Source organism: Oncorhynchus mykiss, chromosome 12, assembly GCF_013265735.2.
Source record: "Oncorhynchus mykiss isolate Arlee chromosome 12, USDA_OmykA_1.1, whole genome shotgun sequence".
Taxonomy (NCBI): domain Eukaryota; kingdom Metazoa; phylum Chordata; class Actinopteri; order Salmoniformes; family Salmonidae; genus Oncorhynchus; species Oncorhynchus mykiss.
This window is the reverse complement of record NC_048576.1, coordinates 79,827,167-79,850,706: the sequence shown is the minus strand read 5'-3', so window position 1 is coordinate 79,850,706 and position 23,540 is coordinate 79,827,167. Positions and strand designations below refer to the sequence as shown.

At 44.3% G+C, this 23,540-nt stretch overlaps 1 protein-coding gene across 6 annotated transcripts in view; it reads left to right on the top strand.

Moving 5' to 3' along the window:
• The window catches only part of LOC110538551 (RNA binding protein fox-1 homolog 3), a 412,667-nt gene that overhangs the window by 261,939 nt on the left and 127,188 nt on the right, over window positions 1-23,540 (top strand). For 5 of the 6 annotated variants that reach the window (XM_036938643.1, XM_036938644.1, XM_036938639.1 and 2 more), the window contains one exon: window positions 5,635-5,744. In XM_036938643.1, coding sequence (XP_036794538.1) covers window positions 5,635-5,744 — 110 coding nt within the window. Of the gene's footprint in view, window positions 1-5,452; window positions 5,745-17,238; window positions 17,500-23,540 lie in introns of those variants that run through there. The other variant, XM_036938645.1, reaches the window with a different exon arrangement.

The window sequence follows — 23,540 nt, the reverse complement described above, 5'->3', positions numbered from 1 at the left end:
TTAGGATCAGACCAGATCAGCCCTACAGCCTCAACAACAGGAGCCAAGGTGGCTAATTTACATATATTTGAAGAAAATGGGACCTCTGTGTTGAGCAGCTAAAATGGCAGGCAGAAAGAGAGAAAGAGATATAAAGAGTCACACTGGCTGACTGACTGGCTGACTGGCTGGCTGGCTATTCCAGCTGCACTGATTTACAAGTCTATCATCAAACTCTATGTCTACCATAACGCCTCTGACTTTCATGGGCAGGCTTTTCTTTTCTCCCTGGTTAGCTGCATTTTGCATATGTGGCGGCATATGTTGCACTCTCAGAAAACATTTGTTATGATTTAAGAGGACCCTGCAGCAGTGTATACTGCACCTGTCACTATCTGATTATTTTATAGCCTGTGCATTGTTCTCTGGCATTTAATTAGTAATTACATGGTAGCAATTTGCATTTTGTAATACTTATTTTATGTGATTGACATGAAAAAAAGGAAAACATATTTTGTTTAAAATTCTCCAATGCATTGCTTTTGATCTGAATCCAACTGTATTATTTTGGAGCAATTGTGTAGACAAGCCTATCTTATCTCAGCGTCAACCTATTTTAATGTAGAACAGGGAAAGCACTTTGGAGCAGAAATCTTCTTTCTTATTAAGTACTATTATCATTCTTTGAACATGTCCAGAACAATGCCATCATATGTCATTAACACGGGAGGACTGTTTTATTACTCCAACGGATTCCATGCAAGGTTCATTCCCCACATTTTTCTGCATCCATGGGCATAGCTCAGGAAGGACATAATCCGGAATGAGAAGGCTCTGTGGACTACAGTGCAAACAGGATAAAGCAATGACAAATTCTGGACCTGAGGACTCACGGAGAGCACGGGAAAAGGAGATTAAGAGGAACACCATTGTTTACCTCCTCCAAGGTGCAGGGTACTTTGTTGTTTATAAATGTTGCTAGCTCTTATTGGTTACCTCGCAGGCTTTTGGAATGAGGAAGGGGGATAAGACTTGAGGAAGGACTCAGGAGGGGGTTCGATACAACTTTAATAATGCGTGGCAGGGGCTAAATGAGCCATTCTGCGCTACTCTAAGGCATCTCTGCCCCACCCATCCCCCCTCACGGTATCATGCCCTGAATTATTAAAAGTGTTGTTTGCCCTTATTGCATTGCAGCAATGTGCCTTGTCGCTAAAAACAAGGATCTCCGAGCTGCATGGCTCTGGAGCTCTGTGCTCCAGCTCCCCACCTTCATCTGCATTGTCAGGGGAGCACATGTGAGAGCAGTGGCCAGGGAAGGACACACACACACACACACACACACACACACACACACACACACGCACACGCACGCACACACTCATAAGCAGATAAATACTGCACATTTGGTTCATAAAACAAATCTTATCCAACACCTAAATTATTGCAAACACTTTTGACAATAATTGTCAGATATATATATATATAATATATATATATATATATATATATATATATATATATATATATATATATTTATTTTTTTACTTCATTCAATGCTTTATATTGTGCTACAAATGACTACCACTACACTGCATGTACTGCTTATGGTTTGTAGTGAGAGGTACACATTTTTCGGGGATTTTTTTTTTAGGTCCTTCTTTGGTAAAGTAAGCTACACATGGCTGATGCTGGCTGTAGTCTGACAGGGAAGTGTTGGGCTCCAAATCCCTCATGATGTCTTTCTGTGTGTGTGACTCTGAGATGAAAGGGGGAGTCACATACTGATCCAGAGGAGGATCACGCCAGGCACACTCAGTCGAAGAGACGGCATCACTCACTTAATAAAACAACACCCACCACCCCATCACCATCACATCACCATCACATGTGCCTTGTGATTTGACCATTACGCTCTGTTAGAAGCTTCCTGTCTAATGCCCTGTTCTGATATGTAACAGAAACATATATAAAGATAGCGATGAAAAATGTAATTTGAAGGTCTGGATAATAACATTGTGGAGATCGACACCAATGATGTAGAAAGGATACAGGCTGCTACCCAACCCAAACCCTCCCTGCCTGCCTCTCTCCTACCCCCCCCCCCCCCCCCCTACCCCCCACACCTCCTTCTCTACTTTTTAATCACACAATTAATAATTAATCAGAGGTTGGCCTCGATAATGTTGAGTCTGCAGATAAGATAGAAGCACACAACTGCTGAGAGGACCTAACAGAAAAAAGACATGGGCACCAAACACAGAATATCAACTCTTTAACACAGACGGACCAAAAACCACATGTCACCAGATTAAAGAATGAACACATGTTATTAAATGGAAGAAATGCTCCACATGATCTTTTTAAATAGTGGTTCAACTATGAGTTGAAATCAAATGGTTTTTTTAGCACCTTGCTTTCTGGCTGCATTTCAGAGGCAGTTACAGAGAAGAATGTGACATAAACTGCCTCGAGCCGTCCTCTGTTTACGAATCTGTAGCTAGAGGGATACTGTATTGATTGCTTGATTGCTTGATTTTCCCTACGCTTTAAATTCCTCTGTAGTGAAGTGGTGTCAGAACTGAGGAGCTTGACTCACAGGACCACAATGTCGTCTTCTTTCTTCTCAGAGATGTATTACATCATCTTTCTGTACTCCAAAGGTATGACTGTAACGTGTTGGAGACTGAGGCAGTTAAAGGTTGACTGTAACGTGTTGGAGACTGAGGCAGTTAAAGGTTGACTGTAACGTGTTGGAGACTGAGGCAGTTAAAGGTATGACTGGAACATGTGTTGGAGACTGAGGCAGTTAAAGGTTGACTGTAACGTGTTGGAGACTGAGGCAGTTAAAGGTATGACTGTAACATGTGTTGGAGACTGAGGCAGTTAAAGGTATGACTGGAACATGTGTTGGAGACTGAGGCAGTTAAAGGTTGACTGGAACATGTGTTGGAGACTGAGGCAGTTAAAGGTTGACTGTAACATGTGTTGGAGACTGAGGCAGTTAAAGGTTGACTGTAACATGTGTTGGAGACTGAGGCAATTAAAGGTTGACTGTAACATGTGTTGGAGACTGAGGCAGTTAAAGGTTGACTGTAACATGTGTTGGAGACTGAGGCAGTTAAAGGTTGACTGTAACATGTGTTGGAGACTGAGGCAGTTAAAGGTTGACTGTAACGTGTTGGAGACTGAGGCAGTTAAAGGTTGACTGTAACATGTGTTGGAGACTGAGGCAGTTAAATGTATGACTGTAACGTGTTGGAGACTGAGGCAGTTAAAGGTTGACTGTAACATGTGTTGGAGACTGAGGCAGTTAAAGGTTGACTGTAACATGTGTTGGAGACTGAGGCAGTTAAAGGTATGACTGGAACATGTGTTGGAGACTGAGGCAGTTAAAGGTATGACTGGAACATGTGTTGGAGACTGAGGCAGTTAAAGGTTGACTGTAACATGTGTTGGAGACTGAGGCAGTTAAAGGTTGACTGTAACGTGTTGGAGACTGAGGCAGTTAAAGGTTGACTGTAACATGTGTTGGAGACTGAGGCAGTTAAAGGTATGACTGGAACATGTGTTGGAGACTGAGGCAGTTAAAGGTTGACTGTAACATGTGTTGGAGACTGAGGCAGTTAAAGGTATGACTGTAACATGTGTTGGAGACTGAGGCAGTTAAAGGTATGACTGGAACATGTGTTGGATACTGAGGCAGTTAAAGGTATGACTGTAACATGTGTTGGAGACTGAGGCAGTTAAAGGTTGACTGTAACATGTGTTGGAGACTGAGGCAGTTAAAGGTTGACTGTAATGTGTTGGAGACTGAGGCAGTTAAAGGTTGACTGTAACATGTGTTGGAGACTGAGGCAGTTAAAGGTTGACTGTAACGTGTTGGAGACTGAGGCAGTTAAAGGTTGACTGTAACATGTGTTGGAGACTGAGGCAGTTAAAGGTATGACTGTAACATGTGTTGGAGACTGAGGCAGTTAAAGGTTGACTGTAACATGTGTTGGAGACTGAGGCAGTTAAAGGTATGACTGTAACATGTGTTGGAGACTGAGGCAGTTAAAGGTTGACTGTAACATGTGTTGGAGACTGAGGCAGTTAAAGGTTGACTGTAACATGTGTTGGAGACTGAGGCAGTTAAAGGTATGAATGTAACGTGTTGGAGACTGAGGCAGTTAAAGGTATGGCTGTAACATGTGTTGGAGACTGAGGCAGTTAAAGGTTGACTGTAGTAATAAGGGCTACTGTCAGTAAGAGTAACCCTTTATCTCATGCTGCATAGTGAAGTGCTATGTACTTATTTCCAATATGTCCACCCCATCCCCAGCCCACTGTATTTAGGAAGAACATGACACTGTATCAGAGGATGATAGAAGCACTTGTGCTGCTACTCGCTGGGGAAGGCCCCTCTCTTAATTAGCAGTAGGAGCTCATTGACGCTGCTCCCGGCCTGCAGTGTATCTCTCTCTCTCTCTCTCTCTCTCCCTCTCTCTCTCTCTCTCCCTCTCTCGCTCTCTCACTCTCTCACTCACTCACTCACTCACTCACAGACACACACTTGCACACACGCTCTTGAAAAGGAATGGGTGAAAAAAATGGTGTGAACCCTGGATGGCAACAGCAAAGCAATCACAGCGTAGCAATGCCCCCCACGCCTGGCCCATTAATAACAGTAATACACACACCGCGCCCTAGCCACCTCCACCGCCAGCCGCCGAGAGCACCACTGACACTTTAATGGGCATTTTTTACTTTGGTTTTTAAATAATGCATGTGTTGCTTGTCAGCACTGCTTCCAGTTTCCCCCACCTCCCCTTTGCAGCATTCCTTTGTGCAGAAATTACAATGGAGACCTGCGTTCATCATACTTGGGGACGTGTAGTAGTGTGTGTGTAAATCATATGTTGTGGGGACCTTAGTGTTAGAGTGTGGGCTGGCTGGCTCCTCAGCTGCTGCAGGGGCCTAATTTAAGAGTGGTTCTCTCCTCTCCAGGCAGAAGCTCTTCATACACAGCAGCCGTGTCACTGTGGCCAGGGCTGGAGGCGGAGGGCCGAGGGCCGGGCTTACATGTCTCATACAGGGTTGCCAATGTTGTGGTCTGACTGTCCTCACATGGAGAGTGTGCTAATGGGGGTGGTAATGTGACTAAGGGGGGTGGAGGATGGAGGGAACGGGAGTTCGAGGGTCAAGGGGTTTGACTTCCGGTGTTGATGGAACAAGGACTAACCAGAGCTGTATGTAACATACTGTATGAGGCACAGTCATGGGTGGCTTTGTACAGACTTTCTCTGACAGATCTTTCCTTCAGCACACCTCTGATCGTTACACACTGATGTTATCACTGTAAGCATCTCATTAGGCTAGCTGGAGGTTCTATCATATGCAGTTGGAACACATGTACTTGTGCTATCGATTTCACAGCAGCTACATTTCCCTGTTCATCATAAACCTCTGAAATCAATATTCATAACAATCAATGTGGTGCTCTCTATTATATTTCTTATTTCTTTCTTTTATTTCAATTCCTGTGGCTGTGCAATGATTTCCTATGATTTAATTTTCCAATCCTGCTAATAAAGCCTAGTACATTGCTGGAGTGTAGTGTAGTCCATTTGAATGACTCTGTGTTTTCTCTCCTCTCTGTTTGTGTCCATGTAGGAAACACGTTGTGTAAATCAGGAAGCATTGCTGTCTTCGGGAACGTGGTGTACAGCGGGCTGCTCAACGAGCACCTCTGGCATTTAGGAGTTCCCCTCTTCACGAGACTGGTAAGAGCAGCTCTGGCCCCTCACATCACACTTACTTCTCACACTTACCTCCATTTTGTACTGAGCGCCTCACGTGGCTCCGTGGTGCAGCGGAGACTTCAGGTGGATGAATCTCTGCCTGCAGTCTCTTGTGGCTGGGTTTGATGCCCCTACTGTTGACATCTTGTTATCTGAAGTTGTTATATGCTCCACGATATGAAAGTCCTGCACAGTAAGTTTTAAGTCAAGGAATCCCCACCACATCTAAGCCATTTGTTGTATTTCATTCTTTTGAAAGGCTTTGGTTCCTCTGAGCTGAAGCTAAGAAAGCCCCATGTGAGTACAAGTGAAGACGTCAACAAAGTCTTCTACATTCCTCTCTGGCCCTATATACAGAGGTGAAGGCATATGTGGTTCTTCTTTTTCTCTGCCTTTCAGGTTCTTATAGAGAGAGAGTCTAGTTTCCTTTGGGAAAAGAGCATAACCAGCTAAATAATTCATGAAATGTAGTTTCATGCAGACAGCCTAAATGAAAATTACAAGATTATAATTAAGGGCTTGAGAATACAAGTTGATACTTGGGTTAAGAATGAATGATAATTATTTACCCGATCTGTCAAAAGGACATTTCATGTTGGTTTAGACTTGGATATAAATCGGCTGATGTCAGTTGGCATACAGGCTTTCAGTAATGTCACACAGGGATAAGAAATGTTGACAAACTCAGGATGGGTAACTTGTTATATGTTATAAGTTAATTGATTTTCTTTTCAACGTTATCATGTATCTTTACAATTGGATAGATCTATCATGCTTCTGTCAGTTAAGAACCATGACTGTATATGAGTCGGCTCTGTTACCAAAATGGCAGGAATCCAAAACTGTGGAAGTGAGGGATTCCAGAGCCATCCTCATGAGAGGACTATGAACCAAATATTGTGGCTCCAGGGCAAACACAATGCTGGAGATCATTTTCTCTCCAAGTGTGTGTTTCCAACAGTTTGCTACACCATGTGTCCAATTGGCATCCTATAGTCTGTATGGGTGTGGTCCTATGTGGTCACCACAAGAAGTCAGCATGGTATGTAAAAGTTACAACATGAAATTAGGGTGCATAAAAAGGGTTGTTGTAGAAAAAAAACGCTTACAGTATAGAAATACGTTTCCTGCAACTTTGCTGATAGGAATATGAAAATATGTCCAAAAAGTCAACTGAAAACACTCACAGACACAAAACACAAACACTACAATATAAACTAACACAAACACACCTACACACACACACACACACACACACACACACACACACACACACACACACACACACACACACACACAGAGAGAGAGAGAGAGAGAGAGAGAGAGAGAGAGAGAGCACAGTAAATGATTCAGAGCATGGTGGCGTGTGCTGAGCTGAAGCCTTTGAAGGATGAGGAAGTGACAAAGACATCAAACAGCCTACCTGTCAGAGAGGTGGCTTTCACTTCCCTTTTAAAAGGGGTTTAATGCACTGCAAAGGTGTCTATTGTTCTTGGCCGATGGGGAGAAGGGTTTCTCAGGTTCCACTCAGGGTCCACCACTGACAATAATACTGACACTTCAGACTTTCAAATATCTCTTAACAGGTCAGTATTTATCCTTCGAAATCTACACAGTTTCAGAATTTCACTAAGAATACTTACTTTACAATTGTAGTATTGTTGCATTTACAAAATTAGAGAACATTTGGAAGGCTTGCTCTCCTTCTCACTCACTCACACACTCAAATCTAAGTGTATTTGTCACGTTGGCCGAATACAACAGGTGTACCTGTTACAGTGAAATGCTTACTTACAGGCTCTAACCAACAGTGCAGTTTTGAAAAAAAACAAAAGGTGAACAATAGATAAGTAAAGAAATAAAACAACAGCAAAAAAGAGAGTGAAAAATAACAGTATCAAGGCTATATACAGTAGCAAGGCTATATACAGTATCAAGGCTATATACAGTAGCAAGGCTATATACAGTAGCGAGGCTATATACAGTAGCAAGGCTATATACAGTAGCAAGGCTATATACAGTAGCAAGGCTATATACAGTATCAAGGCTATATACAGTATCAAGGCTATATACAGTAGCAAGGCTATATACAGTAGCAAGGCTATATACAGTAACGAGGCTATAACAGTAGCAAGGCTATATACAGTATCAAGGCTATATACAGTAGCAAGGCTATATACAGTAGCAAGGCTATATACAGTAGCAAGGCTATATACAGTAGCGAGGCTATATACAGTATCAAGGCTATATACAGTAGCAAGGCTATATACAGTAGCAAGGCTATATACAGTAGCGAGGCTATATACAGTAGCGAGGCTATATACAGTAGCAAGGCTATATACAGTAGCGAGGCTATAACAGTAGCAAGGCTATATACAGTATCAAGGCTATATACAGTAGCAAGGCTATATACAGTAGCAAGGCTATATACAGTAGCAAGGCTATATACAGTAGCGAGGCTATATACAGTAGCAAGGCTATATACAGTAGCAAGGCTATATACAGTATCAAGGCTATATACAGTAGCGAGGCTATATACAGTAGCGAGGCTATATACAGTATCAAGGCTATATACAGTAGCAAGGCTATATACAGTATCAAGGCTATATACAGTATCAAGGCTATATACAGTAGCAAGGCTATATACAGTAGCAAGGCTATATACAGTAGCAAGGCTATATACAGTAGCAAGGCTATATACAGTAACGAGGCTATAACAGTAGCAAGGCTATATACAGTATCAAGGCTATATACAGTAGCAAGGCTATATACAGTAGCAAGGCTATATACAGTAGCAAGGCTATATACAGTAGCGAGGCTATATACAGTATCAAGGCTATATACAGTAGCAAGGCTATATACAGTAGCGAGGCTATATACAGTAGCGAGGCTATATACAGTAGCAAGGCTATATACAGTAGCGAGGCTATATACAGTAGCGAGGCTATATACAGTAGCGAGGCTATATACAGTAGCGAGGCTATATACAGTAGCAAGGCTATATACAGTAGCGAGGCTATATACAGTAGCAAGGCTATATACAGTAGCAAGGCTATATACAGTAGCAAGGCTATATACAGTAACGAGGCTATAACAGTAACGAGGCTATATACAGTAGCGAGGCTATATACAGTAGCAAGGCTATATACAGTAACGAGGCTATAACAGTAACGAAGCTATATACAGTAGCGAGGCTATATACAGTAGCGAGGCTATATACAGTAGCGAGGCTATAACAGTAACGAGGCTATATACAGTAGCAAGGCTATATACAGTAGCAAGGCTATATACAGTAGCAATGCTATATACAGTATCAAGGCTATATACAGTAGCAAGGCTATATACAGTAGCGAGGCTATATACAGTAGCAAGGCTATATACAGTAGCAAGGCTATATACAGTAACGAGGCTATAACAGTAACGAGGCTATATACAGTAGCGAGGCTATATACAGTAGCGAGGCTATATACAGTAGCAAGGCTATATACAGTAGCAAGGCTATATACAGTAACGAGGCTATAACAGTAACGAGGCTATATACAGTAGCGAGGCTATATACAGTAGCAAGGCTATATACAGTAACGAGGCTATAACAGTAACGAGGCTATATACAGTAGCGAGGCTATATACAGTAGCAAGGCTATATACAGTAGCAAGGCTATATACAGTAACGAGGCTATATACAGTAGCAAGGCTATATACAGTAACGAGGCTATAACAGTAACGAGGCTATATACAGTAGCGAGGCTATATACAGTAGTTTGGCTCTATACAGTAGCAAGGCTATATACAGTAGCGAGGCTATATACAGTAGCGAGGCTATATACAGTAGCGAGGCTATATACAGTAGCAAGGCTAAATACAGTAGCAAGGCTATATACAGTAGCAAGGCTATATACAGTAGCGAGGCTATATACAGTAGCTAGGCTATATACAGTAGCAAGGCTATAACAGTAGCAAGGCTATATACAGTAGCGAGGCTATAACAGTAGCGAGGCTATATACAGTAGCGAGGCTATATACAGTAGCTAGGCTATAACAGTAGCGAGGCTATATACAGTAGCTAGGCTATATACAGTAACGAGGCTATATACAGTAGCGAGGCTATATACAGTAGCGAGGCTATAACAGTAGCGAGGCTATAACAGTAGCGAGGCTATATACAGTAGCGAGGCTATATACAGTAGCGAGGCTATATACAGTAGCGAGGCTATATACAGTAGCTAGGCTATAACAGTAGCAAGGCTATATACAGTAGCGAGGCTATAACAGTAGCGAGGCTATATACAGTAGCGAGGCTATATACAGTAGCGAGGCTATATACAGTAGCTAGGCTATAACAGTAGCGAGGCTATATACAGTAGCGAGGCTATAACAGTAGCGAGGCTATAACAGTAGCGAGGCTATATACAGTAGCGAGGCTATATACAGTAGCGAGGCTATATACAGTAGTGAGGCTATAACAGTAGCGAGGCTATATACAGTAGCGAGGCTATAACAGTAGCGAGGCTATATACAGTAGCGAGGCTATATACAGTAGCGAGGCTATATACAGGCACCGGTTAGTCGGGCTGATTGAGATAGTATGTACATGTAGGTATGGTTAAAGTGACTATGCATATGTGATAAACAGAGAGTAGCAGCAGCATAAAAGGGGGGTTGGCAGGTGGCGGGTGCCGGGACTGTCACGGCTGTTGAAAGAACTGGACCAAGGTGCAGCGTTGTGAGCGTACATTTAACTTTTTATTTGGAAAAAAGACGCCGAACAAAACAATAAACACTACAAAAACAAACCGTGAAGCTAAAGGCTATGTGCCCTAAACAAAGTCAACTTCCCACCTGGACAGGTGGAAAAATGGGCTACCTAAGTATGGTTCTCAATCAGAGACAGGATCAGGGCGTGACAGGGACACAATGCAGATAGTCCTAATTGAGGTAGTATGTGCATGAATGTATAGTTAAAGTGACTATGCATATATGATAAACAGAGAGTAACAGCAGCGTAAAAGAGGGGTTGGGGGGCCTGTTCAGGAGTCTTATGGCTTAAGGGTAAAACATAGCTTAGTTCCAGTGATGTACTGGGCCGTACGCACTACCCTCTATAGTGCCTCGCGGTCGGAGGCCGAGCAGTTGCCATACCAGGCAGTGATGCAACCAGTGCTCTCAATGTTGCTGTTGTAGAACCTTTTGAGGATCTGAGGACCCATGCCAAATCTTTTTAGTTTCCTGAGGGGGAATAGGCTTTGTCGTGCCCTCTTCACGACTGTCTTGGTGTGTTTGGACCATTCTAGTTTGTTGGTGATGTGGACACCAAGGAACTTGAAGCTCTCAACCTGCTCCACTACAGCCCCGTCAATGAGAATGGGGGCGTACTCGCACCTCCTTTTCCTGTAGTCCACAATCATCGCCTTTGTCTTGGTTACGTTGAGGGATAGGTTGTTATTCTGGCATCACCCGGCCAGGTCTCTGACCTCCTCCCTATAGGCTGTCTCGTCATTGTCGGTGATCAGGCCTACCACTGTTGTGTTGTCTGCAAACTTAATGATGGTGTTGGAGTCATGGGTGAACACGGAGTACAGGAGGGGACTGAGCACACACCCCTGAGGGGCTCCAGTGTTGAGGATCAGCGTGCCAGATGTGTTGCTACCTACCCTCACCACCTGGGGGCGGCCCATTAGGAAGTCCAGGATCCAGTTGCAGAGGGAGGTGTTTAGTCCCAGGATCCTTAGCTTAGTGATGAGCTTTGAGGGTACTATGGTGTTGAACGCTGAGCTGTAGTCATTGAATAGTATTCTCAAGTAGGTGTTCCTTTTGTCCAGGTGGGAAAGGGCAGTGGGGCGTGCAATAGAGATTGCATCATCTGTGGGTCTGTGTGGGTGGTATGCAAATTGGAGTGGGTCTAGGGTTTCTGGGATAATGGTGTTGATGTGAGCTTTTACCAGCCTTTCAAAGCACTTCATGGCTATGGATGTGACTGCTACAGGTCTGTATTCATTTAGGCAGGTTACCTTAGTTTTCTTGGGCACTGGGACTATGGTGGTCTGTTTGAAACATGTTGGTATTACGAACTTGGTCAGCACATGCCCGGAGCACACGTCATGGTAATCCGTCAGGCCGTCTGTTTATAGGTCTTACTCATGTTGGCTACGGAGAGCGTGATCACACAGTCGTCCGGAGCAGCTGATGCTCTCATGCATGCCTTAGTGTTGCTTGCCTCGAAGCGAGCATAGAAGTGATTTAGCTCATCTGGTAGGCTTGTGGTAGGCTTGTGTCACTGGGCAGCTCGCGGCTCTGCTTCCCTTTGTAGTCTGTAAAGCCCTGCCACATAAGACGAGCGTCAGAGACGGTGTAGTACGATTCAATCTTAGCCCTGTATTGACGCTTTGCCTGTTTGATGGTTCGTCAGAGGGCATAGCAGGAATTCTTATTTAGCTTCCGGGTTAGAGTCCCGCACCTTGAAAGTGGCAGCTCTACCCTTTAGCTTAGTGCGCATGTTGCCTGAAATCCATGGCTTCTGTTTGGGGTATGTACGTACAGTCACTGTGGGGATGACGTCCTCGATGCACTTATTGATAAAGCCAGTAACTGATGTGGTGTATTCCTCAATGTCATCGGAAGAATCCCGGAACATGTTCCAGTCTGTGCTAGCAAAACAGTCAGTAGTTTAGCATCTGCTTCATCTGACCACTTTTTTATAGACCGAGTCATTGGTGCTTCCTGCTTAAATTTTTGCTTGTAAGCAGGAATCAGGAGGATAGAATTGTGGTCAGATTTACCGTATGGAGGGCGAGGGAGAGCTTTGTACACGTCTCTGTGTGTGGAGTACAGGTGATCTATATTTTTTCCCCTCTGGTTGTACATTTAACATATTGATAGAAATTAGGTAGAACTGATTTAAGTTTCCCTGCATTAAAGTCTCCGGCCACTAAGAGCGCCACCTCTGGGTGAACTGTTTCCTGTTTGCTTATACACCTGACTGAGTGCGGTCTTAGTGCCAGCATCCGTCTGTGGTGGTAAATCGTACCTCGTCTAATTTATTGTCCAATGATTGCACGTTGGCTAGTAATATTGACCGTAACGGCAGCTTCCCACTCGCCTTCTGCGGATCCTTACGAGGCACCCCGCTCTGTGTCCTCTGTACCTGCGTCTCTTCTTCTTGCCAGTAACTAGGTTGTTGGCCTTGTCGGGTGTCCGGAGTATGTCCAGTAACTAGGTTGTTGGCCTTGTCGGGTGTCCGGAGTATGTCCAGTAACTAGGTTGTTGGCCTTGTCGGGTGTCCGGAGTATGTCCAGTAACTAGGTTGTTGGCCTTGTCGGGTGTCCGGAGTATGTCCAGTAACTAGGTTGTTGGCCTTGTCGGGTGTCCGGAGTATGTCCTGTGCGTCCTGCTTATTGAAGAAAAAATCTTAGTCTAATCCGAGGTGAGTGATCGCTGTCCAGATATCCAGAAGCTCTTTTTTTCCGTAAAATACGGTGGCAGAAACATTTTGTCCAAAATAAGTTACAAATGACGTGAAAAAAAGCACATAATAGCCCAATTGGTTGGGCGCCCGTAAAACTGCTGCAATTTCTTCTGGTACCATTTTACACACGCACGCACGCACGCACACACACACACACACACACACACACACACACACACACACACACACACACACACACACACACACACACACAGGTAGGTAGGTAATGAAGATAATAGCCACCCTGTCGTGTAGCTTTTCTCCATGTCGTTCCTGCTGTCTGTTCCGGTGCTGCTTGTTGTGGCATTGACTTGACTGCAGTACTTTGCTCTAAGGACAGAGGAACAGTGTGGACCTCTTGTTCATTACAAGGTGTGTTGTGTTGTATTGTGTTGCCGTACACACTGTGACAGCAAGGTGTGGCAGGCAGTGTACAGTACGGTACTCACTGTGCCTGCCTCTCACACAGACAGACACACCAGGTCTGGCGCCGGAGTGATATCAGCATCACACACAGGGGCCCAGGCCCCTCCTTGGTCTCACACAACCCCTAGTTACTGTTGCTGAACACTACCAAGATGCCACGTGAACACTGCATTATTAACATCAGACTACACAGTACAGTCTGTGTGTGTTGCTGTGGTTGGTGTACTCAATGTATGTGTACTGTATGTGTTTGTTTGATGTTGGGTATTTTCTTTCTTTCATTTTGAAAGACTAGTTCATATATTGGGATTGACAATATGTTTTGCTGCAATTGGAAAGTAGAGCACTGACGTTTTTCAGAGAATTTCAGGAGACTTTTAAAGTATATTTCCTTAAAATCCTTCTTTCTGCGGTGGCCTATTTCCCCAGCGCTAAAACCTTTGAGGATGTTTCCACCTGTTCAGAAGTCTTAGTTATGAGTCTGATCCTCCTCATATAGAAATATCAATATCTACCTGTGAATAAAGTACATCTGTGGATCCTTACCAGCTGTTCTTGAAACGCTTTAAAGTGAAGTGTCATTAGAGACCGTCCTTCTACGAGACACAGGATGGAGAATCCTTTCTTCCTGTCTTTTGGTCAACCAGCACAAAGCCCATTAGTTGAAGCAGCTGAGACCAGCCACCATAGACTAATAGAGAAATGGGGCTGGGGTGAGAGAACCACGTCTAGTATATACCAAGACCCTTAAGACCCCGTCCTCAAGGCAGGGGCCTGGGCTGAGTGCTCAGGGAACCGTAGCTCAATGCTCTCACTGTAAAGCTGAGAAGAACAGGGCATGGACCAACAACAGATATGGGGATATTCCTGCTAACAAGCACTAGGATTACCATGAAATATTAAAAGAAAACTGCACTCAAAAACTATATTTTGGTATTATTTTTTCATTTGTCCGCTGTTGATACAGTCCCACATTATTTTGCATGTCAGCAGTCAAGTTTTCAAGATATTGGACTTTCAAGAAGCAAAGTGTCACTTGCCAACATCATCATGGTGATGTGCTTTTGCATCATCTGTAGCAACAGTGGACTAATGAAAAAAAGACCAAAAGTCAATTGGGTGAATTTTTCCTTTAAAAGGGGGGAGATCCTGAGCTGAGCTGAGGGTGGCCATTTTAGGGCTGAATAAAGTGCATTTAAGTCCTTTACTTCCTCCTTTCTCTCTGAAAGCTTTAGGCTCTTGGCTCCATAATGGACATCTGAGTCCCCTGGGGGAGTCTAGACGTTGGTGGGAAATCTGAAGGGGCGGGAAAGCCACTAGCATCCTGGTAAACACTATATAGGATGGAAAAATGGAGCTGGTGAGAGAATAGAAGTAGGAGAGTAGGAGGAGAAAAACAACATGTCTCGGCCCAGACGCTCCATCTTCTTCCCAATTCCCTTTCTGTTTCCATTTTCATGGGTAATTGAGGGCTGGAGATCCCTGGAAAGGAGACATAGGGATTATTTGATGCTAAAATGCCTTCAAATTCTCATCTTATTTTCTCCATTCTACCTTTTTTCTAATCCCTAAAACCCCAAGTGCCCTGCGTCTTAGCTTCAGTCCGTGATGCACTCTCTCTCCCCCTCTGCCTGTCTCTTTCCCCCTCCTCCTTCCCTCCATCTTTCTCTCTGTCTCTCCTTTTGCTCCCTCCCTTTCTCTCTTCGCTCCTTCTCTCTCTCTCCTTCCCTTCAGTTATTTATGAGGAGGACTTGAAATAGACTTCAGTATTTGATAAAAGCGTGATCCTTAATCCGAGTTGCCTGAGAAGTGCATTTCATTTTTATTTCCCATCAGAGATTGATGGAGGAGGGGGGCGCTTACCCACCGTGATTGCTAATGTAAATCCATTGAGTCTGGTGGACATGTAAAAAAGATATGGATGACTTGTATGTTAATACCCACAATAATAGATTGTGTGTACACAGTGCTGGAGAGGCTCTCTTGCGATCTAGCAATAACAAAAGAACAAAGTAGTGAGAAATGCATTACTTATGCATGAGCTATATTTGACTGAATATTTGGAGTTCCTAAAATAACCGTCTGGTGTTTTACATTTCAGCGATCAATTCCTCATTTTTAAAAGAAAACAAAAGGGGTAAGAAAAAAAACTGCTGATAAATTTAAGATGACAGTACGAGGCCCCTTGTGTACGCAATTCGCTCAGAGCCAGCTGCAAACTGCAAATTTAACTCAGCCTCCTTATGTGGCAATTACTGATGGGTAACATAACCTGAATATATCTCTTCTGTTCATTACCACAATGTTCTCTATGGCTGGCAAATGTTCTTTAGGATCCTACAACAAATTAGCTCATCCCCCAGGACGTATTTTATTGGATGATCCAGCAGTGGAGGAAGCCGCAGAAACACTGCAGCTCTCCGCAGTCTGCCCTGGTTGCCACAGGGTTAATATTAAAAGCGTTAGCGCCCAGTCGTGTATTGATGATATGTTTAGAAATTTGCTGAGGCAGGCTCATTGTTACAATGCTGTCTAAAAGATAGGCGAGCCTCCTCCCTCCCTTCCCTCCCCTTAACAGCCGCCAGATGGAGAACACACAAAAGCGTGTCTCTCGGCACCCACACCCACAGCACAGAGCTTCATTCTCACTCCTAACCAAATACTTATTTCATATGCCATACCTACTGCATATGACTACCCCAACTACAATTTGGTCCATCTGAACCCCCTTGGTTTTTCTTGACCACTCTATTTCCGGTTGATCCTATAGCTGAAACAAGATACACACACACACACACACACACACACAACCTTTGCAGAAAAGTAGAAAAGAGTGAGAACAAGCTGATGCTCCTAGTTCCCCTTGGCATACTTTCAGTACATTCAGTCTTTATTGGTGCTCCCTGCAGTGTTTTCTCTCTGCTCCTCATACAGCTGAAGCTGCATTAACTTAAGTACATTGTCTCAGTCAGTCAGAAAGTGAAAAGAGGAGAGTGATCTTCTCACTCCCGCCTCAGATAGCCCGCCACCATCAATAGCATCATCATCAACAGAAACCCCCCACCCACCCCCACCCTGCCGCTCTCTCCATTACCAGCCCCCCACCAACCCCCTCCACCTCCATCCCCCACCCTGGGATGCTGAATTTTACAGTACCGTCTGTGAGATCCCGATTTGTTCGGTGCGCAGCACAGCACCCCTCTATGCAGAGGAACACGGCTCCAGTGGAGGAATGCTGGAGGCAGCTGTCAGGCGCAGGCTGCTCCTGCTGTAGTTGAGCCTCCGCGCTGTACTGACTGATTCCACATTCACCAATAAGAGACAGCACAAGCCAAAGAGTGAGAGAAAATCGAGTGGGAGAGGGAGTAGAGAGAGAGCAAGGGAGAGAGGGAGAGAGAGAGAATAGGATAGAGAGAGAGAGAGCGAGAGAGAGAGAGAGTGAGAGAGAGAAAGCGAGAGAGAGAGAGAGAGAGAGAGAGAGAAAGTGAGTGAGTGGCGTGGAGAGGCAAGAGTGTCAAAAGAAAAGGGTTAGAACACTTCCCAAGCTTTCCTCTCTCTCTGTCTGCTTCTTCTCTGTGAGGCTGAAAGAAGAGGAAAAAGGCGACTTGTGAAAATTGAAGGGCAGAGGAAGAAGAGAAGAGGGGAAAGCTAGTCGAGCCCCATTGAACAGTTGAGAGGGAGGGCTGCCCCAGTGGAAGAGGGACCAGTAAAGCACTCGTTCCAAACGGTCGGACTCGCCTCTCTTCCTGACGCTCAAACTGGCTGGACTTGTCCCGCTGCTCAACCCCACACTCTCCGCCGTGCCTGCACCTCACCTGTCCCACATCCGAAATGATGATGTATTTTTGGGTGAGTACTGTACCACAGAGTTGCTCTCTTTTTGTTGACCATTGTGTTGCCTCGAACTGCAGAGGGAGGTAGAGTGTGTGTGTGAATGCTCAGAGATGCGTTGGTGTGTGTGTGTGTGTGTGTGTGTGCGTGTGCGTGTGCGTGCGTGTGTGTGTATAGATGTGTTAGGAACATTGCAAAACTACCCGGTCGGTGGTGATTTCATTAGTGCAGTTTTGTCGCAGTTGGTCTAATTGTGTTTGCACACATCTACAATTGTTCCATTTCTCTTCAGTTGTGGTCGGGGTGTGTGTCACACCTACCAAATGCATGAACAGTGCTGATGGTTATTTAACTTTTATGTGTTGTTTTATTGATGGGAGAGCACTGGGTTGTTTAACCATATTCTATAGAAGCCTGCCACTTACCTCCCTTTTCACCTGAGATTTATTCAACCTCCTCACCAAAGATTTATTTAACTGGATATTATTTTCACCTTACCATATTTCTCCCTCCGTTCACATTCTGCAGACATAGTTAACAATTAAACCAACCGGCATGTATGGACCATTTGAAGCTATATCTGTTTGTTTTGACCAGTTCCTCAAACTGTTGCTGCTACACTTTCTGGGGGCCACATTTTGGATTCTCTGTTTATGGATGTCTTGTTTGAACGTATTTTAAAGGGGTTTTATTTCCCATTTTATCACCCATAGCTTAGTCCTTTTCATTCCACTCCAAAACATTTTGACCATAAATAAGTTGTGTAAAACATACAGTAAGAGTGTGTACAGTGCTTTATCCAGAGGTGCTAATTAATTGTGTATGAGATCATTGGTAATTAGTCAGATCAGTTGTGTCTGCTGTGTGGTTTTCCATTCCCTCCCCACCACAACCATCCCCACTCAATACCCTCTGCTATTCCTCCCTTCTACGTTGAGATGTCTACAGTAATGCAGATTGCAGCTCCTTGCAATCCATTTTAATTTGCAGACGTACATTTTTTCACAACCATCCGTACCAAGACACAGTAAACTTAAGGATTTGAAAAAAACACTTTCCCTCCAATTTTTGGCATTCTGATCATAAAGCTATTGAACTGTGGTGGAATTTGGGTTGCGTCTGTTGCATAGCGGGAACGCAGGGCGTGCTTGTGGCTATCGATTGTCAGTTTTGGATTTCAGTGAGCGGAGAATCGGCTGTGGGGGAAGATACTCGACTCTACCAGCCTCCAGTTCAGTCCATTCTGAGCCTCAGAATTATTTGTTATTTTCCATTAAAGCAACAGCCAAGTGTATGAATAATACAGAATGTTATATATCAAAAACATGACATAAAGTGGAGCCCTAGCTGCTCCCCTACTCCCTCTATAGTACTGCAGTTTAGGCAGAGTAAAACTGTCCGACACAGGCCTACCCAGCAGTCAAAGCAATTAAGTGTTCCTGTGAGGTGCTACGTGCTAACAGGGGTTTGATGCTAATTGGGAAAGGCATCTCCATGTCTTTGAGCGAGCAGGCCTCTTTGAAGGTGTGTGTGTGCCACGGGGCTCCCTCGCTCGATCTCGCCAGACTACCCCTCCTCTATCATCGCCAGATCTCAGACATTCCCTTCCTGTGCCACACAGCTGCATGCTGGGAGAAGTTGCTGCTTGGGCATGGACAGTTTGGCACAGAGGGGGCCTGGCTGGTACTCCTGGAATCTTTATCTAACCCAGTTAATCTAGGAGAAGATTTACACAATGCTGTGGTGTGTGTTGTTGTCGCCCAGCATTTAGTTACTGTGGCAGGGGAGGGAGGAAGGGAGCGTCTCTCTCCCATTTGAGGTGCAGGTGTTGAGCATTACCTGTCGTCCCTCCGGAGGACTGTCAGCACTGGATCAGTCTGGGGAACCTGTGAGCTCCCCTCATTAGAATATTTATTCACCAAGCAGATGTTCTTATCCGGGGCAATTACCTTTGGCTTACATTTCCCTGCTGCCCCCTGATATAGATGAATGTGGATCCAAAGACAGGCCCTGGTTATGCAGCATACTCCTGGGTACCACTCACCACCATCTCCTCCTCCGCCCAGAAGTAAATCTCCAAACAGCAACAGACCGTCTGGTCAGTGTTAGTTACTGCCCTCCTCTCCCCAACCACCACCTCCACCTCTGTCATTAGAGGTGGAGCAAACCGGAATAATCCTAGAGATGGACGATTGAGAAATGGAGGGGGAGGAATGGATGGGTGGCCATTCTCTTCACTCGTTTGTTCCTTTGCATTAGAAGAGGAGGCGAGGAGGGGAGAAAACATGAATGTTTCTGTCTTCCCCTGAATGCCATGAATAATTGAGCAGGGCAGGGTCCTGGCTGCTGAGCAGAGAGCCTGGTAATGGGGGGAGAGCAGAGTGGATATATGGCTGCCTTGGCTGGTGTGGAGCGTTGGTTTACTGTTGACTTCCCCAATACACCACCAACACACTCACTCACGCTACAGATGTAGGATCTTAATTTGAGCCAGTTTACTACAGCAGGAAAATAATCCTGAAGCAACAGGAAATGGGAATTATTATGTGGATTATAATTAATGGACATTTTTGAATGGGTTGATACATTCTTTTGATAGGGAAAATCAAGTCAAAGTGACCTCAAATACAATACAAGTTTTACATTTCCTGCATTGCAGTAAAGTTCTCACACAACAGGATGATCAAATTACTGTAATGGCTGTGCCAGTCCCCGCCACTGAATCCACTGAATCTTTCAGTATGTTTGACCTACTGTATTTGAATGGTTTGTTTGTGTGTTCGAAACAACATGGGGTTCCATGGCTAGACAATGCCTAATGTGTTTGGGTGAGGCATCACGTTACTAAGCCAAAGAGGTGATTGGTTGTATTGGATATAAATCAAATAACAAACTCTGGGAATACTCTGTCCCAATGTTTGTGATTCAGTATTGTAATGGCATCATTATGAAAAGGTAGTGTTACTATGTTTTGTCAGAACGCAAAGAAAAGTCTATCAGGAATCTGAAAAAGAAATCTGAACAAACTACTGTAGTTTTGAATGACTCCTTTTATCCAGAGAGTCATGAAATTAGATTAAAACAGTTACAATAATTGTAGCAAAACGTGCATCTACAACATCTTTATCTGTCTGACTAGTGGAGGCTGTTGAGATGCATGGAGGACTGCAGTGTATGGAAGTAGAGCAGATCAGCCATTCAGGACGGGAGGCCGGGCAGCAAGTCCAGGCTGCTGGTTTCATATTGCAAGATGAAGTGTCTCTGATCGTTTGTTAATGTATTAATTGATCTGTGTCCTCAGACAGACGAATTAGGAGTAGTGTCACGTAGACTCTTTAGTACTCCCTGAGACGCTTTCATTAGCTGGTGCTAGCCGCCTCTCCCTCCACCCCCATCCCAGGCCGCTGTCGCTGTCGCCACACACTTACCTGACGGCCCTAATAACTCTGGACTCTTCTATCTCCCTGCCCCGGATAGTCCTCCAACACAGCCGCCAGGAAGAACTTGGGGCTTACATCATCAAACGAGAGGTATTTCCTTTTTAAGGTGAATTTTAGTAGTGCTTCACTTGAAGGGAACTTGTGAAGATGTGAGGTATATAAATCAATATGAAGTTACTCGTAACACAGGATAATGGCGGTTAATAACCATTCATTAACTTTCATAGGCTCGTTTTACTACTCACATGACACGCAGACACGGGCTAGTGTCATGGCATGCCATAAACGGCGTGAACTTTGGTGTGCTATAAAGCTTTGCGGAGAAAATATTATCGTCTACATTCTCATGGTTTTTAGCAGGATATGTTTTGTCTTATTTAATATCAAGACTATAATGGCTGTGTTAACCCAACAGTTGAACAACTTTCAGCCTCCAAAACTTTGTGGAAACATCGTAATTGCACCTTCCCTCAGAGCATTTGAAAGAAGGCCTGGAGATCAGCCTTTAGACGTAGAAACAGGAAGAAGAGACGGGGTATATTTCAGAGATCCCCAAATCTGAACCCATTCCTTTAGTCTGTGGGATCATTAGCGATCAGTAGCTTTAATTTTCTGCGCTTTTGCACTCTTCCCCCCAGGCCTAATGGGTCTGGAGCCCAGCTAATTGTAATTAGACTCCGACAGTGGGTTTTACTCGCAGGATTTTCACACCGCAGTCCTCTTTGATATTAGCTGTACAGCTGATAAGGAGATTAGATACTGGAGAAGGAAGAGGATGGAGGGAGAGGAGGGGAGGAGGGGGGTGGGGGGCTCTTCTTAAACTACAGAAAGACACCTACATGGGGGAAATCACTGGCAAGTTTAGCTGAGGAAAATATATCTGGACGCAGTAAAAGCCTTGCGCTCGCTTATTGTACCTGCTATCATTAGCACTTTCATACACATGGTCAGCCTCCCAGGGAAAAGTCATTATCCAGCTGTGCTGTTTTTTTTCTGCTGTTTTCTCCTAGTGGAGTGTGACTTCAGGGCTAGAGCCAGCGCACCGTTTAATGCCTTCCAACACAATAAAGGACTCTGCCTTAATGATGTGGGATTGGATGGCCATGCCTCAGGTTGTCCAGGGGCTTGTGAGCCGTTACTGGGACGGCCATTTTGCCTCGGCACTGTGGAGGCTACACGTCAATTCAGCTCCAGCCATTCCAGAGAGAGGAAAAATAAAATCTGTTTTAGTGATTAAAGGCCAGATCGTTCAAGGGGCTTTTTGTCACGAGGCTGAGATAGAGAAAGACAGAGAGGAACTGCAGCTTTAACAACTGCCTGGAACAACGAACAGCAGAGGAGCCAGTTTGGTAGTAAAATGGAAACTGGCTAATGCACATACAGTTGAAGTCGTAAGTTTACATACACCTTAGCCAAATACATTTAAACTCAATTTTTCACAATTCCTGACATTTAATTCTCGTAAATATTCTCTGTCTTAGGTCAGTTAGGAGCACGACTTTATTTTAAGAATGTGAAATGTCAGAATAATAGTTAAGAGAAGGATTTATTTCAGCTTTTGTTTCTTTCATCACATTCCCAGTGGGTCAGAAGTTTACATACACTCAATTGGTATTTGGTAGCATTGCCTTTAAATTGTTTAACTTGGTCAAATGTTTCGGGGAGCCTTCCACAAGCTTCCCACAATACGTTGGGTGAATTTTGGCCCATTCCTCCTGACAGAACTGGTGTAACTGAGTCAGGTTTGTAGGCCTCCTTGCTCGCACATGCTTTTTCAGTTCTGCCCACAAATGATCTATGAGATTGAGGTCAGGGCTTTGTGATGGCCACTCCAATACCTTGACTTTGTTGTCCTTAAGCCATTTTGCCACAACTTTGGAAGTATGCTTGGGGTCATTGTGCATTTGGAAGACACATTTGCGACCAAGCTTTAACTTCCTGACGGATGTCTTGAGATGTTGCTTCAATATATCCACCTAATTTTCCTGCCTCATGATGCCATCTATTTTGTGAAGTCCACCAGTCCCTCCTGCAGCAAAGCACCCCACAACATGATGCTGCCACCCCCATGCTTCACAGTTGGGATGGTGTTTTTCGGCTTGCAAGCATCCCCCTTTTTCCTCCAAACATAACGATGGTCACTATGGCCAAACAGTTCTAAAAAGTACGATCTTTGTCCACATGTGCAGTGGCAAACCGTAGTCTGGCTTGTTTATGCCGGTTTTGGAGCAGTGACTTCTTCCTTGCTGAGCGACCTTTGAGATTATGTCGATATAGGACTCGTTTTACTGTGGATATAGATACTTTTGTACCTGTTTCCTCCAGCATCTTCACAGGGTCTTTTGCTGTTGTTCTGAGATTGATTTGCACTTTTCGCACCAAAGTACGTTCATCTCTAGGAGACAGAAAACGTCTCCTTCCTGAGCGGTATGACATCCACAGGTACAACTCCAATTGACTCAAATGTAGTCAATTAGCCTATCAGAAGCTTGTAAAGCCCTGACATAATTTTCTGGAATTTTCCAAGCTGTTTAAAGGCACAGTCAACTTAGTGTATGTACACTTCTGACCCACTGGAATTGTGATACAGTGAATTATAAGTGAAATAATCTGTCTGTA